The 17,275-nt window shown below is 44.8% G+C and overlaps 1 protein-coding gene across 1 annotated transcript; it reads left to right on the forward strand.

The window, feature by feature from the left end:
• Window positions 1-5,040: 5,040 nt before the first annotated feature.
• CCKBR (cholecystokinin B receptor) lies at window positions 5,041-16,717 on the forward strand. Its single transcript, XM_081262789.1, has 5 exons — window positions 5,041-5,267; window positions 13,537-13,788; window positions 13,934-14,183; window positions 14,472-14,644; window positions 14,807-16,717. The coding sequence occupies exons 1-5, from the start codon at window positions 5,117-5,119 to the stop codon at window positions 15,343-15,345; spliced, it is 1,365 nt and encodes a 454-aa protein (XP_081118915.1). The 5' UTR covers window positions 5,041-5,116; the 3' UTR covers window positions 15,346-16,717.
• The last annotated feature ends 558 nt before the right edge of the window (window positions 16,718-17,275 follow it).

Genomic DNA, 17,275 nt, shown 5'->3' on the forward strand with positions numbered 1-17,275 from the left:
TCAGTCTATACCCAAAGGACTTAAAAACAGCATACTACAGGGACACAGCCACATCAATGTTTATAGTAGCACAATTCACAATAGCTAAACTGTGGAACCAACCTAGATGACCCTCAGTAGACGAATGGATTTAAAAAATGTGGCATATATATACAATGGAATATTTCAGCAATAAAGGAGAATAAAATCATGGCATTTGCAGGTCAATGGATGGTGTTGGAGAAAATAATGCTAAGTGAGGTTAGCCAATCCCCAAAAAACAAATGCCGAATACTTTCTCTGATATAAGGTGACTGAGCCATATTGGGGTAAGGAGGGGGAGTATGGGAGGAAGAGACAAACTCTAGATAGGGAAGAGGGGTGGGAGGGGAAGGGAGGGAGTGGGGTTAGCAATGATGGTGGAAGTGATAGACATCATTATCCAAAGTACATGTATGAAGACCTGAATTGGTGTGAACATACTTTATATACAATCAGAGATATGAAAAAATGTGCTGTATATGTATAATAAGAATTGTAATGAATTCTGCTGTCATGTATTTAAAAAATAAAATCAATTAAATATTTTTAAAAATTAGCCATTCTCTGTGTTGCCACTCTCTACATATCTATCAATCTTCAGACTTTTATATATATTGGAATAATTCCATCTGAGAACAAGTTATAGTTCTCTCACCTTAAAAATCTTTCCTTTCACATCCATCTCTAGTTCTGCCCCCTTTCAATTTCTTAATAATCATACTTGCGGGGCTGGAGCTGTAGCTCAATGGTAAAGTACTTGCCTCACATGTGTGAGGCACTGGGTTTGATCCTCAGCATCACCTAAAAATAAATAAAGATACTGTGTGTTCATCTACAAGTTAAAAAAATTTTTAAAAAATAATCATACTTGCCTAATGTTACTCATCCCACCTCCTCCTTTCATTCAGTTTTTAGTATACCCTCCTATCTTCTGTCTCAGTGACCTCACCAAAATGGCTCTTTTCAAGGTTGCCAAGGATCTCCAAGTCACTAAATTCATAGTACACTTCTCAATCCTTGTTTGTTTGTTTGTTTGTTTTAATCCAAGAGAAGCATTTGAACAAGATCAGCACTTTCTCCCTAGATCACTTCTTCTTTAGCTTTATGATGCTTCGTTCTTTTGTTTTCTTCCTACCTTCTCTGTCATGGTCTCTCTTACCCAGCCTGGTCTGGATAGTCTTTCCCTATCCAGCAGGCTGGTCTTTATCCAAGCTTTGTTAAATGGTCTTCTTCAAGGCTGAATGTAGTAGCACGTGCTGCAATCCCAGCTACTTGGGAGACTGAAGCAGGAGGATTACAAGTATGAGGCCAGCCTCAGCAATGTACTGAGACCCTGTCTCAAAATGGACTGGGTAAAGTGGCAAAGTGCCCCTGGATTCAGTAATCCCCAGTACCAAAAATAAATTTAAAAAGTCATCTTCAGATTTCTGTATAGCCTCAATGACTTTAGTTCGAACCACCATCACTTCTCACCAGAATTACTATCATAGAATCCTATTAGTCTCACTCGTTAGGTTGCCTTCCATACTAACTGCCACTGCAATCTTTCCAAATCTTTCTTTCTAAATCTCAACAAATTCCCAATATTTCATTTCTTTCTTGCTTGGTTTATAAGGGTCTACACTTGCTGCTTCCTGAGATGGAAGGTATATCCTTTTTCTATTGCTGCTGTAGCAAGTTACCATGAATTTCATGGTTTAAACAATACCTACTCATTAATTCACATACTTGTTGGCCAGAAGTCTACAGTGTAGCTGGGTTCTCTGTTCAGCATATCACAAGGTATTATCTAGACTAAATTTTCTTCTAGAGATTTGGAGGAGGACTGAAGTGTCTGTTCCTTTGCTGGCTGTCAGCTTGGGGCTACTGTCAATGAGAAGCCACTCTCAGGCACTTACCCCACATCCTTCCCATCCTCCAGTCAGCAACTTCCTTCTGCATTCCTCCAAGTGAGCTCTTCTATCTTCAAGCCATTGATAGTGTGATGAATCCTTGTTCTACAAATCTCTCTGATTTTTGCTGCTGTGAGCAGCCAGAGAGAAAGTCCTTCAAGAGGACTTAGTGTGATGTGGTTAGGACTAGTTGGACAATTTTCCTAACTTGAGGTCAACTGATTAGTAAAATGAATTACATCTGAAAAATCCCTTTGGCACATAGCATAATCATGAAAGTAGTACCTCATTATATTCAAAGGTCCACACATGTTCAAGAGAAGATTCTACAAGGGTAATCATTTTGCAGGTCATCCCGTGATTCTATTTGTCCCAGGAGAGGAAGCCATGGAAAACATTTTCCTGAGGAATTGCTGCTTGAAAACTGAGATCCCATGGATGAGGAAAGAAGGAAGAAAGAAGCTTCCAGAGAGCATTGCAAAAGGCATGTACCTGGGGGATGAATAACAATAAAAGTGTGTGTGGGGGAGTCTAAATGAACACCAGTGTGTCTACAGAGGAAAGAAAAAAAATACAGTGCCTTGAAAGAAGTAAGATAGAGAAGTAAGCAGGAGTCAGGCCATGAGGGTTTCACAGATCCTGTTAAAGGGTTTTATCTGTCCCAAAAGGAAAGGTCAGAGAGCGGCATAATTAATTGGCATTCTGAACACAGCACTATAGCTATAAGGTAGAAGGTGGATGCAAGGAAGCACCAGAAAAATGCAGTGGCCCACTTAGGAAACTAGGAGAGTGGTGCAAGGTAATGTCTATGGATGTATAAGCAGGCAGAATCAAAGAACACTCAGTAGCTAAAATCAGCAGCACTTCATGATTGATTTAATACAGGAGTGATGTAGTTATGTTCCCCAGGAAGCAAACTCTAAAACAGAGATTCCTGTAAAGGATGTTTACTAAGGAGTGCTCTTGGAGTGCAAGAGAGAGAATTAAAATAGGATTGGGCAAAGGGAGAAGCTGAGCAATAATTCAGTCCCAACAAAGGCCTCAGTCAACCCCATGAGGAGCTCTGGGGCTGTGAACACATTTCAGAGTTGTCCTTTATTGGAGTAGGAGGACTGAACCCTTCTATCCCTGCACTGAGCAGTCAATGAAAACAGGAAGCCTCAGAAAGGGTACATGACCTTGGATGAGCTGGCTTTCTTCTGTTCAGACAATTCCTGATAGGAGGTTGACAGTTGAGGGCCATCTTCCAGAAGCACTCTCAGCAGCTGGAGAATAAATCCATCATTTTTGGAGAGGAGTCTAGGTTTTGCACACAGCCTTCATTATAAGGGTGAAGGAGCATAAAGGAAGAAGGCATTTAGAATAATTCCTAAATTTCTGATTTATGTGTCTTGATGGATGCATTTATGACATGTATTGCAATCACTGGTTTACTTGGAAAAATCTCCATTAGAGTGGGAGCTACTCAGAGACAGAATATATGCAAGACAATGCACAGTGGTCCTATATCTGGCACAAGGTTTGTTGAATAAGTGAAAGCAATCTAATTCTGTTTCCATTCCTCTCTCCCTACATTTCCTTTGTCCTCATCCAATGTGGGAAAAGTTCAGCAGGTTATCTGTGGCTCCACCTGTGCTGGAGTTGAACAAATAGCAAATCAAGCTCTTCTGGTCCAGAGCTCTCAGAAGAGCAAGGCAGGCAGTGCCAGGAGAAAGGGAAGTGGGGGTAGGTGATGACCCCCCCACACACACACCCCAGTTTTAAGCCCTCCTCCAATTCCTCAGTCCCTATAAACAAGGACAGGACCAAGTCCTCTCCAAAAGATTAATTAGATAAATACTCTAAATTTCCCATAAACCCAGACTCCATCCCCACTCTAACCTGCTCGTCTAATGAAGCCCCCATCTCTTGCAACCAATTCTGGGAGGCAGAAAATAGAATTTCCAGTCATACTGGAATTTTTTGGAATGAAAAACAATGGATAGGGAACGGGACTCACACAGTAGAGGAGGCAAATCCTGCCCAATGAAGCTGAACCCACTTCAGTCTTGCAGGGGCACCCTTCAGCTTCCTGCTCTACATCCAGTGGCCCCCCGCTCGTGGGAACCTGACACTCTACACAGGCGGCTCCACCTGCGTTGAGAGCAAACAGGGAGCGTCAGCGTGTCGGTTGGGGGTGGACGCTGCCTGGAGACCAAAGAGACAGCCAGGCCTCCTCTCTTTTGCCTGGGTCCAGGGTGGGTGGTTAAAACACTACCCAATCCTATATATCCTAGGCATTTTTTCACGTCCATCTACCGCCGACCTCCACACCCTAGTAAGACTCTTTCTTTGGGCAGCCCTTTCCCCTGCCAGGACTTCCCGGTGGAGAAACAACGCCCTCCCCCATCCCTCCCAGTTTCTGAGGGTTCCTTGGAACCCTTGAGTAAAAAAGCCTGGTGTCTGATATCAGATAGAGATGGGGTGGTTCCATAAAGCACTTGCAGAAGCTACCCCAGCCCCAACTCACAGTTGGGAGCTGCAAGGAACTAAGAAACTCCGTAGTGTAGTGTGACGGTCACTGCAGCCACTGCGGCACAGTACCATAACCGCCGTGCCAAGCAAGCTAAGGCACCTGCGCTGCAGTGGGTGACCCCTGAAGGCAAACCCACCTTTCCATCGCCACCTCCATGTCCCCTGACCCACCAGAGAAAGATGCTGGCCCGGCAAAAACTGCACACTGCCCCCTCTCGCCCTCCCTCTCCCGCAATCTCCCTCCGCCCCGCCAATACTAGCGCGCGCCAGCACACACACACACACACACACACACACACACGCATCACACACGAATTCCCCAGAATTCATGGGGGCGTTGGTAAAGGGAGGTGGGCAGGAAAGACATCTCTAAGAGAAGACCAGAGATCTAGGGAGGGGGCGAGCCTGGAGGACAGTCACGCTGGAGGACGCGTAACTCCCGAGCGAGCGAGGGAGGAAGGCGGAGAGTCACCAGGTGGGAGAGGCAGACCAGAGCCTGGGAGGCACCAGAGCCTAGGCGGGGCGAGCCCAGGAACTGAGGGCCAGGGGCCAGGGCTGAGGGCGGAGACCAGGCGGGGCAGGGGGTGGGGTAGACGGGAGTCTGAGCCAGAATCTCGGCAAGAGCAGGTGGAGCCTTGGCGGGAACCCGCCTGGCAGAGCAGAGTGAGGTAGCGGGCTCAGCTGGGGTCATGGAGCTGCTTAAGCTAAACCGGAGCGTGCAGGGACCCGGACCCGGGCCGGGGGCTTCACTGTGCCGCCCAGGTGGCCCCCTTCTCAACAGCAGCAGTTCGGGCAACCTCAGCTGCGAGCCCCCTCGCATCCGCGGAGCCGGGACAAGAGGTGGGTGTCTCCCTAAGCCCCCACCACATGCTCCTTTTCGCTGCACCCCGTAATACTAATAGAGCCTCCCCCGCGACTTCTACACCGCAGCGACAACCCCCCGCAGCGGCCCCCTCATAGAACTAGCTCAGCCCCCAAAGAGCTCCCCCTCACCCATTTGGTCCCTACAGCTCTTAAAACCACATCACAGCTTCACATCGCCTGGTCAGAACCCTTCACATTCCGGCCCCTGGTCACACCAGAGCTCTTGGTAACCCCCAAACAACAGCACCACACAGCACACATAGTTAAGGGACAAGAACCTCCCCTTGCCAGCCCTTCTAGATCTTTGTCTGTCCCCCTTTTACATCCAGCTCACAGAACCACAATAGGAAAGGGAAGGAAGAAAGGAAGGCAAAAAGAAGGAGCTGGTGGAGGGAGGGAGCACGGTGGGAGGTCTGAATGGGAAGTTAGTTGTAATCTGCTGTGTATCCCACCCCAACATCAGCCTTCCCAAATAAGATTTTCAAATCTGAATTAGACTGGACACTGGGGGATGCGCCTTAGAGCTGCCTGACTGCTTTATTTTGCTCATCCTCAAACCCCTCTGCCTCCCAAGTTGGAGTTCTCAAAGGCTTTGTGCTTCCCAGCTCTGTGCTTGCTTGCCCTCTCCCTTCCTCCCTCCTCTCATAATGTCTCCCAGCCACTTCCAAATCCTCTCTCCACTCTGCCCTTCTTTAAGTCTCACCCTGCTAGACAGGCTGCCCCTTTCATCACCCCCTCCCTTTGTGTTACTATCACCTCTTGCCATCCACCCATCTTTAAACTGCTTCCAAGCATCCAGTCCTCAGAGTGACTTTTACTCCTCCTGTCAGCTAGCATCTCATTGTCTTGATGAACATCTTAAAATACATTTTCTTCCCTTTCTGAACCCTTCCTGTCCTCACTGTTCTCTGAACACCTTCTATCCTAGTCCCTAGGTTAGGTGCTGTGGACACAGGGATGAACTAGACCCAGTGTACACATTCATCAGTCCATAGTCAAATGCAGAGAAAGACCAATGGAAAATCACAGTCAGTAAGGAACAAAAGGGCTGGACTGGGGGACCCAAAGGAGATAGGTTTGAGAACTTCACAGAGGATGATCCCTGGGAGCTGGCATATTGAAATTAGAGTCCAGTAAAAAGAAAATGAATGGGATTCTTTAAAAAAAAAAAAAAAGGAGCAATGATAAAGCAGAATAAAGTTTTTCTAAAATCAAGAAGGGAAATAAATTGTAACCCAAGTATTATTTATCACACAAAATAATTCATGCCTTTTTTCCCCACTGGTTACACACTGTCACTTAGATTCTTTCATTCAGCAAATATTTATTGAACCAGAGATTGTGCTAGGCAGCAGGGATATGAGTTGAACAAAACTGGCATAATTCCTACTTCATGGAGCTCAGAATTTTGTGGTGAAGAGAGATAAGTAAATAGAGAATGGCAACCTCAAGTGGAAGAGACAAGGAATACAATGGGGACACACAGGAGGAGCCACTCTGGCCTAGCCTAACCATGGGATTGAAGTTGGCTTCCTGAGGAGGTGCTATGTAAAAATGAAAATGAAAAAGATGAGAGCAAGCCAGCTAAGAAGAGGCAGAAGATGCAAAAAGCATCTCAAGTAGCGGGGTAGGATGTGTAAAAAGCCCAAAGTTTAAAACCGTGGCACTTCTGTTCAATGTCATATAGTTTCTGAGTGGCTGGATCATGTATCATTAAAGATAAATAATAAACACTCAGGCTGGGGACCAGCCTAGAGAAATTACAGACAGCCTTAGGGGCCTGGCTAAAAAGTGTGGATTTTTATCCTGAGGACATTGGGAGCTACTTAAAGATCCATCAGTAGTGCCAGGATTAGTTGCGTAGTGTAAAGAATGGACTGGAGGATGAGGTAAAATGCAAAGGAATACTCTCGAAAGATATTATATTACACATGTCTGTGTGAAAGATGATGCTAGATTAGACTGAGGTCTTGACGGTGGTCATAGAGAGTAGTAGATGGATTTGAGACCTCCTTCTGGAATGGAATCAACTGAGTAGAAGTGGAGAAGGTAGAAGGAGTCAAGGGATGACATCCAGTTTTCTGGCTTGGATTGTTGAGTCAATGTTGGTACTATATAATGAGAAAGATATATATCAAAGGAGCAGGTTTGGAATAGGTAATTATAAACTCAATTTGAAACCCACTAAATTGAAATGCTGGTGGTACATCCAAGTGGGCTTACCAAATCAACTGTTGAATCCAGGGCTCTGGAACTTACCAGCAGAAGATCAATATTTTAAAGCCAGACAGCTGGGCTGGTCTTGCACAAGTATAATCCTATAATCCCAGCTACTCAGGAGGCTGAAGCAGGAGGATGATGTGTTTGAAGCCAACCCCAGCAACTAGCAAAACCCTACCTCAAAGTAAAAATGGGCTGGAGATGTAGCTCAGTAGTCAGGCACCCCTGGGTTCAATCCTTAGTAATAAATAAATAAATATCAGAAAAATGAAAATCCATGAAGGAGATTCAGACAGAACTGTCAGAGAGAGGAGCTATGTCCTTCTAGAAGAAAAAAAAAAAAAAAGTTTTAAGCAGGGTGTGATAAGTGAGGCCCAGTGCAGCTAATACAAGTCAGATGAGAACAAAACAGTTAGAAGAGCATCCTTTGGATTCAGTAACAAGAAATCCTTAGGAAGACTTGTAGGTATTAAGGTCTGACTACGTTAAGTTTAAGATTTGGCCAGTGGGAATGGGGTTGAGAAAAATGAACAAAAACTTCCAAGAACTTCACGGGAGGGGGAGAAAGAGAAATAATAGGGTAGTACCAGAAATAGGACTGGGTTAAGGAAGAATTATTTGTTGGTTGGTTGGTTTATTTTGATATATGCCTGTTTGTATGTATAGTAGTAGTATTAGTAGTGGTAGAAATAAGGGCATTTAAAACAATTTATATTTGAGGCAGGATTTTTCTATGTTGCCCAGGCTCGTCTCAAATGATCTGCCCACCTAACTAGCCTCTCACATTGCTAGGACTACAGGTGTATGTCACTTATAGGATATTTAAGATTTTTTGATGGAAGAGGGCCAAGAAAGAAGATTGAAGGTTCTGATAAGAAAGAAGATAGTCTATAGAGCAAGGATCCCTGAAAAATCAAGATATAAAGTGATTCAGAGCACAGAGGCAATAATAGACCTCACTTAAACAGATATTGTTGCTCACACACATTGAAATGTTACCCAGGTAGTTAGATATTACACACATAGACTCATTCAGATATTACCCACACAGATTCAGATGTCATCCAGGCTCACTCCTATGTTACCAATAGAAATTTGCAAATTTTGTTCTGTTTTTTTTTTTTTTTTTTTTTTGGTATCAGGGATTGAACTCAGGGCGCTTGACCACTGAGTAACATCTCTGGCCCTTTTTCATGTTTTATTTAGAGACATGGTCTCCCTAAGTTGCCCATGGCCTCACTAACTGAGTTGCTGAGGCTGGATTTGAACTTGTGATCCTCCTGCTTCAGCCTCCTGAGCCACTGGGATTATAGAGATGCACAACCATACCTGGCACCCACTTTATTCTTATATAAACTTGCAGACTTGCGTATCACTTATGTCCACTCAGGTGCTACCCACAGACGGATGTTACCCACATTCACTGTTTCCCACAGTCACTTAGACGTTACCCATCCACCAAACTCTACTCACTTTCATTTTATTATTATCCACACACAATTACATATTGCCCATGCTTGTTTAAGTAACCCTTCTCCAGATATTACCCATAAAGTTACAGTTATTACTCTTATATGCCCAGATATTATCAGAAAAATAAACTAAATATTACCTGTATTTACTCATGAGCTCAATAATTTCACTCAAATAAGATTAATAGCTGGGCATGGTGTCACTTGCCTGTAATTCCAGCAAGTCAGGAGACTAAGTCCTCAGTTTGAGGTCCCCTGGACAACTTAGGGGACCCTGTCTCAAAATACAATTTTTTTTTTTAAAGAGAGAGTGAGAGAGGGGAGAGAGAGAGAGAGAACTTTTAATATTTATTTTTTAGTTCTCGGCGGACACAACATCTTTGTTGGTATGTGGTGCTGAGGATCGAACCCGGGCCGCATGCATGCCAAGCGAGCGCGCTACCGCTTGAGCCACATCCCCAGCCCAAAATACAATTTTTAAAAGAGGTTTGGTATGTAACTCAGTGGTAGAGCTTGCCTAGCATATGCAAGATCTAGGACCTATCCCCAGTCTCTCTCTCTCTCTCTCTCTCTCTCTCACACACACACACACACACACACACACACACACACACACACACTTAATTGAGTTTAATTTCTCATGTTAATGTGTTAACATTTCCCACATGTTTGGATATTACTTTTTAATCTCTCATCATCATCACTTGCCTATTCCTCCATTAACATACTTATCTATGAATGTAACCTATGCTTCTTGAAGGTGTTATCTACAAAATACAATGTTGTTTACAGAGACTTGGTTATTACCCTTGTTTGTTCAAATATCACAACACTTAATTAGTTATTCCCTGAATTTAAATTAACCCATGCTCAATATGATATTGTCTTACAGATATGCAAATGTTACCTTTCCTCATATATCACCCAGGGAAATAAGGTTTACTTTCAGCCTCCCACATGTTATCTCAAAGACTAAAGTCTTACTCAGTGCTTACTCTATTACCTACATATCCTTGCAAGTATATTCTGCTCCATGGTTCGTATCCACTGACACTTAGATGTCTCCCATTAACCCAACTAATATCCATCGTCATTCAGATGCTTTTCATGCTTACCACAGAGACACTGATATTACATTGATGTCCGTGTGCATGGATGACCAGTCCTTCCAGGATAGAGGCATCAGTAGTTTTAGTGTTCTGTGGAGTACTTTCTTAGAAAATCCTGGTTTTTATTTTATGTTACTTTATCTGGAATTTTGTGTTCAGACTTCTCTGCCAACGTCTGGACAGAACAAATGCAAATCTTCCAGACCCCAGAAGAACTGAACTGCCCCAGTCTTCTGAGTGCACTGGTCTGGTTTCTACTTTCCTCTCATTACCAAGAAGCTTATGCCTAAGAATAAACTATGAAGGCATTCATATCTGTTCCCCAGAAGCTGCTACCACCCTTCCTTTCACCCCAAGTTAGCTCTGGGTTCACTGTGGCCACTCATCTACTATGACGTGTGCGCACACACACACACACACACACACACACACACACCTTAATTTTTTAGTTTTGTGTGTGACTCTTAAAATTAATAGACTATTTTTAGTTTTGAGTTCACAGAAAAATTGAGCAGAAAATAGAAACTTCCTATATACTCTTCCTGCTACTCCCACATACAACAGTCATCGAGTTTATATTATTAACATCTTACGTTAGAGTGGCACATTCATCACAACTGATCAGCCAATACCGATACATACAACTAAGCACTGTATTTCACATTAGACTTCATTTTTGTGTTATACAGTTCTGTGTGTTTTAAGAAATGTATAATGATGCATATCTACTGTTATAATATCATACAGAATACTTTCACTGCCTACAAAATCTCTTGTGTTTCACCTAGTCATCCCTCACTTTCCAAACCCTGTCTCTAAGATTACTTTTAATTAGAATTTTTCATGTCCACTATTTGTTCAACAGCAAAGATCTAGAAATACAGCAATGGCTTGGAATAAGATAACAGCTAGAAATGTCCAGTAAAATAGCAAAGTGTTGTACAATTTCTGGCCATTTTTACTGGGACTTTGGCTTCTAGCTTTCAGGAATCCTCGGACAGATTAGGTTCATAAGGTGAAGCTTTCTGGTCTACTATAATTAGCCAAGCTCAAGGACATAGACATGGGGCACATCAGCTGGATTAAAGAATGAGAAATATGCTTTTCACATTTCAGAGTGTTCTACCAACTTGAGATGTAATAATTGCATCGAGAATTAGTTGAAGAGAGATCTAGAGGAGGATGTGAAGAGGTGATGGAACTAGACAGATTAAGGAAGTAGGCAGGGTAGAGATGGAGAGTCAGTGGACTTGGAAGAGACACAGAGAGTACAAGAGAGACCACTAGCTCTTTTATGTTTTCTGGGTCCAAGAACTTCTTTGACAAAATCCCCTTTCCAACGGTTCATTGTTTCTTCCTATATAAGCATGCACGTGCATGCGCACACACACCCACGCACAATTTGTCCATAATCTTTCCTTAGAGGAAAAGTAATGCATCCAAAATCACAGCCTGTCATTGACCCCAAACACCCTCCATCATGTGTCTTCATGACAAAGGTAGAGAAGGGAGGGCATACTGGAGCACCTAACAGAAGTGAAGGATGGATAAAGAGGAGGAAGACAGGTGCTTTTTTGTCCTGAGAGACAGGTTCATTAACAAGCATGTATTGACTACCTTCTACATGCCAAGCATTTTGCTGACTGCAAGCGATATCCTAGAAAAAGAGATGAACATTGTCCCTGCCCTCAAGAAGTCCATAGTCAAGTGAGGAAGACAGAAAAGTAAATACAGTAATAGAGTAAGAAATGTCATGATAGAATATAGAGAAAGGGAGAAAGAAGTGTTGGAATTGATATTTGGGAGAAGAAGGAGGCAGTATTATGAATGACAGAGCAGTGAAGGAGCCAGAGGAAGACAAGCATTTTAGGGATGCAGAGACGTAGCCTCTATTCTGATTCAGCTCCTTACAACTATGTGTTCCTGAGCAAGTAATGTGACTGCTGAGTTCAGTTTGGAGATTTCTTAAAAATAATACTTACATGATGCCTACAACAACTTCTGAATTGGTTGATGATATTTATAAGAAAATTATTCCATTGGGAGCTCAGAAAAGAGACAGCCAATGTATGCGGCTGGAGAAGAGAGGGCTACCCCCTCTGTAGCTGGGAAGGTCTGTCCCCTGACATCTCTCCCTTCAAGCTCCAGTCTCCCTCATGCTGAGGCCATAGGGATAGGTGATTCCATCTACTTCAGTTCAAATTCAGTTTTGTGTAGGTCTGCATGGCTGTGATATGGAGATCCAAAGATGAATTCACCTCCCAAAAGGCAATGACACAAATGCATAGTGCCATTCTCTATGCAGTCACCCAGCAATGTGAGGGATCTCTCCTGTGAGCTCCCATAGCACTTTGTTCGTCCTTCAGCCTCACTCTTCATCATACTACATGGCAATTATCTGTTTAAGTATTTGAGTTTCTGTTTCCACTATGAACTTTCAGAGGGCAGGGAGTTTGCCATATTCTTCCCTTTGTCCCCAGTACTTGGCACAAAGGAAATCCTCTGCAAATGCTTATTGAGTGAGAATGAATGTATGGAGATGACTGAAATATAAGGCAGAAAGTAGAAAGGGCTCCACTAGATGCATAAAGAGCATGCCTGAGTCAGAAGAAGGGGAGATTAGTACCTGTCCAGAAGGGCCTTATAGAGGAAGTGGCAGTCAATCTGAGACTTGACACGGGGTGAGTAGGTATTAACCAGATACAGAAAATAAGTTTGTGATAGGGGAAGCAGTAGGGGGTTGGCAAAAGACTGAGAAGCCAACTTGAGCAGGGAAGGAGTCACGAGGGCATAAGATGCATTCAAGAAACTGAGTCATCCAGTTTAGCTTCAGTGGGTACAGTGCAAGGAGGAGGTGGGAAGTGGCAGGTTCAGTTTGGAGTATCCTGATGACATGCTAAAGGGTGGCAGACAGTACAGAGTAGTGAAGGATCTTTTGTTTTGGAAGGGCTGTTTGTTTTAGAGAATAAGGACTTGATCTAATCTGGCTCAAAAGATAATGGGTGGTCAACAATGTCAAATAATACAGATAGGTCAAATAGTATAGATTAAGAAGGAACCTTTAGATTTGGTAGTTAAAATATTAGAGATCTTGAGAAGAAGTGATGGGGGACAGAGCCTTGTATAGCAATGGATTGGGTGGCTGGGAAGACACAATAAAATCCTTTCAAGCAGTTTGCCTGCAAAAGAAGGGAAGCATTTGGAAACAACCCTTGAGAAGATACAGACTTTCTTAAGGAAGAGTAGAGTTATGCCAACTTAACTAAGCCTTAAGGGGTTAGAAAGGTAAAGGATTTAAGTTCACCTCTTACTAAGGGGGTGGGGAGAGTATGTTCTTGGGATGTAGGGATCTGGCTGGGTGGTGAGGTTGGGGATAAGTTGGGTTGGGGGCTCTAGCTGAGTGGAGCCAGAACCCCTGATGCTATCTCTCCCTTTTCTGCCCAGAACTGGAGCTGGCCATTAGAGTCACCCTTTATGCAGTGATCTTTCTGATGAGTGTTGGAGGAAATGTGCTCATCATTGTGGTCCTGGGATTGAGCCGCCGCCTGAGAACTGTCACCAATGCCTTCTTGCTCTCACTAGCAGTCAGTGACCTCCTGCTAGCTGTGGCTTGCATGCCCTTCACACTCCTGCCCAATCTTATGGGCACATTCATTTTTGGCACAGTCATCTGCAAGGCGGTTTCATACCTCATGGGTGAGTGAGACAACTACCCTAACCCTTGATCCTCTCCTTGACAAAGGTAGGGGTCTTCTCTAATTGGGGGAGAGGGTGAGGAAATAACACTGGTGAGTGTGTGGTGCAAATTTCCGAGGCCATTCCTTCTTTTTCCCTTGCCTAGGAGTGTCTGTGAGTGTGTCCACGCTAAGCCTTGTGGCCATCGCCCTGGAGCGGTACAGCGCCATCTGCCGACCACTCCAGGCACGTGTGTGGCAAACACGCTCCCATGCGGTTCGTGTGATCTTAGCCACGTGGCTGCTGTCCGGCCTGCTCATGGTACCCTACCCTGTGTACACTGCTGTGCAGCCAGTTGGACCTCGAGTGCTACAGTGTGTGCATCGCTGGCCCAGTGCACGGGTGCGCCAGACCTGGTGAGGGTGCCCAAACGCTTTCTTAGAATACCTTCATCAGATGCTTATGACCGTTCTCCATAACAATCCTCCAGTTGCTTCAAGAATCGTGCCAATTCCCATTCTGCACCTACCACCCTGGAATTCTAATTTTGGGCCCCTCCCCAGTTATCTTGCCCTTCTCAGCAGCATCCCCAAACCCTACTCCTTCATCAGCTACCTGGCCACAGCCCTAGAGATACCAACCTTGGCTCTTCTGTGATAACAACTGATAGAAACCCATGTATTTGGACTGTGTTCTGTTTCTAGGTCGGTGCTGCTGCTCCTGCTCTTGTTCTTCGTCCCAGGTGTGGTTATGGCAGTGGCCTATGGGCTTATCTCCCGCGAGCTTTACTTAGGACTTCGCTTTGATGGAGACAGTGACAATGAGAGCCAAAACCGTGTCCGAAGCCAAGGAGGGCTGCCCAGTGGGGCTGGACCTGGTGAGCAAGATCCTAGAGAGGTGGGACTTTGGAAAGGGTGGAGCCTATAGTAGGTGGGGCTATAAGGTGCCAGGTTAAATGGAGGGCCTGGGCAAGTGGAGATTGGGTTGGAGGTTAGTATGACTCTGCATTACACTCTGACAGTTTACCCTCTGTGCCCAGGTCCTGTCCACCAGAATGGGCGTTGCCGAAATGAGTCTGGATTGACTGGTGAAGACAGCGATGGCTGCTACGTGCAACTTCCACGTTCCCGTCCCGCACTAGAGCTGACCACACTGACCGCGCCTACTGCTGGGTCAGGACCTGGCCCCCGGCCCACCCAGGCCAAGCTGCTGGCCAAGAAGCGCGTGGTGCGAATGTTGCTGGTGATCGTTGTGCTTTTTTTTCTGTGTTGGTTGCCAGTGTACAGCGCCAACACATGGCGTGCCTTTGATGGCCCAGGTGCACACCGGGCACTCTCCGGGGCCCCCATCTCTTTCATCCACTTACTAAGCTATGCTTCGGCCTGTGTCAACCCCCTAGTCTACTGCTTCATGCACCGTCGCTTTCGCCAGGCCTGCTTGGACACATGTGCCCGCTGTTGCCCGAGGCCTCCTCGAGCTCGCCCCAAGCCTCTTCCAGACGAAGACCCTCCTACCCCTTCCATAGCTTCCCTGTCCAGGCTGAGCTACACCACCATCAGCACCCTGGGGCCTGGCTGAGGGGTGGCAGTAGTGTGGGCTGAGGCAGAACAAACAAGCCCTTAAGCACAAGATCCCATCCACATGCACAATAAATACAAACCAAAACTGACACCCAACAGTGTGGACTAGCCCCTATACAGGAAAAGGTAAAGGAAGCAGGAAACAAGCTTATACAGAAAATGAGGCATACTTCTATTATAGATGGAGCCTATCCCCAGAGATCTGGCACTGACCATGGACAGCATCCCTAGCAGGGAAATATCCCTAGTCAGTGGGAACTTTGACAAGACCTGACCTGCCCTTTGCACACACATACATTAACAGCGCTGATTCTTTAGGGGCTATGGAGCCTGGCATAGGAGTGACTCTGTATGTTCTAGGCTGTCCCCAGTTTGACCTCACAAACCTTTCCTCAACTAGCACTGAAAATACCAACAGGCCTAATCTCACATCTCCCTGATCAATAGGCTGTTTAGCACTGAAAACTACTTCATCTCTTTCCAGTTAAGGACTGTGGACCTGCCTTCTCCTCCTTCACTAGACTTCTTTTTAAAAAAATAATAATAAACTTGGTTTCCTCCTAGACTTCCTTTCTGGACTTTTTCAGAGGCAGGTGAGGAGGTGTGGGATTTTGTGAAGTCCTCCCTGTCAAATCCCTTCCATAGCTTCCCAATCCTTTGCACCCCCTGTGCCCAAAAGTCCTTGATTTGAGGCTAGATGGGACAGGGTTTACTCTCTTTGAGTGTCACAGTAGCTGGGAGTAGATGTAGGAGGCAGGATATCCATGACATGTCCTGATTCCATTGTTAAGGTACTATAAGCATGGATGCTTATTAAAATTCTGATGAAAAGATAAAAGAGGAAGCATTGCATAATAAGACTCAGCATATTCAAGGAGTGTCTGAAACACCAGGGATCAGACCATGACAGGTGTATAGAAGTTAAGAGTAGGGCCTTTTTTTATGGTACATTTTCTAGCCTCCAGCATCAGAGCCTGGCCAAAATCCACCTAATGAAAGCACCCTGACTGACTATAGCAAAGAGGCCTAAGGGCAGAGGCTTGGCTGGGTTGGGGGCTGAGGGGACTGTACCAGAATAGGAGTCTGAGAACCCAGACTCTGATTTGACTGTAAAACTGATCGAGCCCCAGAGAGAGGCAGAGACCAGCGACATCACCTCTATACACACACAGGAACAGAAGACTTCACCAAGGGACATACCTGGATAATCAAGGGATAGTGTTATGAGAGGAGTTCTTTGACATGTCAGTAGTAAAAGGGTATTGTGGTTTTGGATATGTGGTATCCCCTAAAAGCTCATGTGTGAGACAATGCAAAAACATTTCAGAGGTGAATGATTGGATTATGGGAGTTGCAACCTAATCAGTGAATTAATCCACTGATGGATTAACTGGGTGGTAACTATAGGGAGGTAGGATCTGACTGGAAGAGGTAGGTCACGGGGAGTGTGCCTTTGGGACTTATATTTTGTCCCTGGTGTGCTGAGATCACTTTCACTGCTTCCTTGTTGACATGTGCTGAACTGCTTTCCTCCACCATGCTCTTCTGCCATGATATTCTGCCTCATCTCAGTCCCAGAGCTATTGAGTCATCCGTCTGTGGACTGAGACAACAAGCTGAAAATAAACTTTTCTTCCACTACATTGTTCTTGTCAGATCTTTTAATCATAGCAATTAAAAAAAATAAAACCTGACTAAAACAGAGGAAACAGACCTAGAGGAAATAAAGCAGCTCAAGACAATAAATTAGAGCAAGATAGCAATGACGATAGTGACACTGAGCTGGAGATGGGGAAAGAGCCACACCCATGAGGGACACATCCATGCTTTGTAGGAGGTAAAGTATACACAATTTCGGTGCCTTTTTTAAAAAAAGGAAAAAGAAAAATAACAGATACCAAATTGCTAAGACCCTGCCCAGGGCCTCA

The sequence above is a fragment of the Spermophilus citellus genome, assembly GCF_964194105.1.
Source record: "Spermophilus citellus genome assembly, chromosome: 2".
NCBI classification, from domain to species: Eukaryota; Metazoa; Chordata; class Mammalia; order Rodentia; family Sciuridae; genus Spermophilus; species Spermophilus citellus.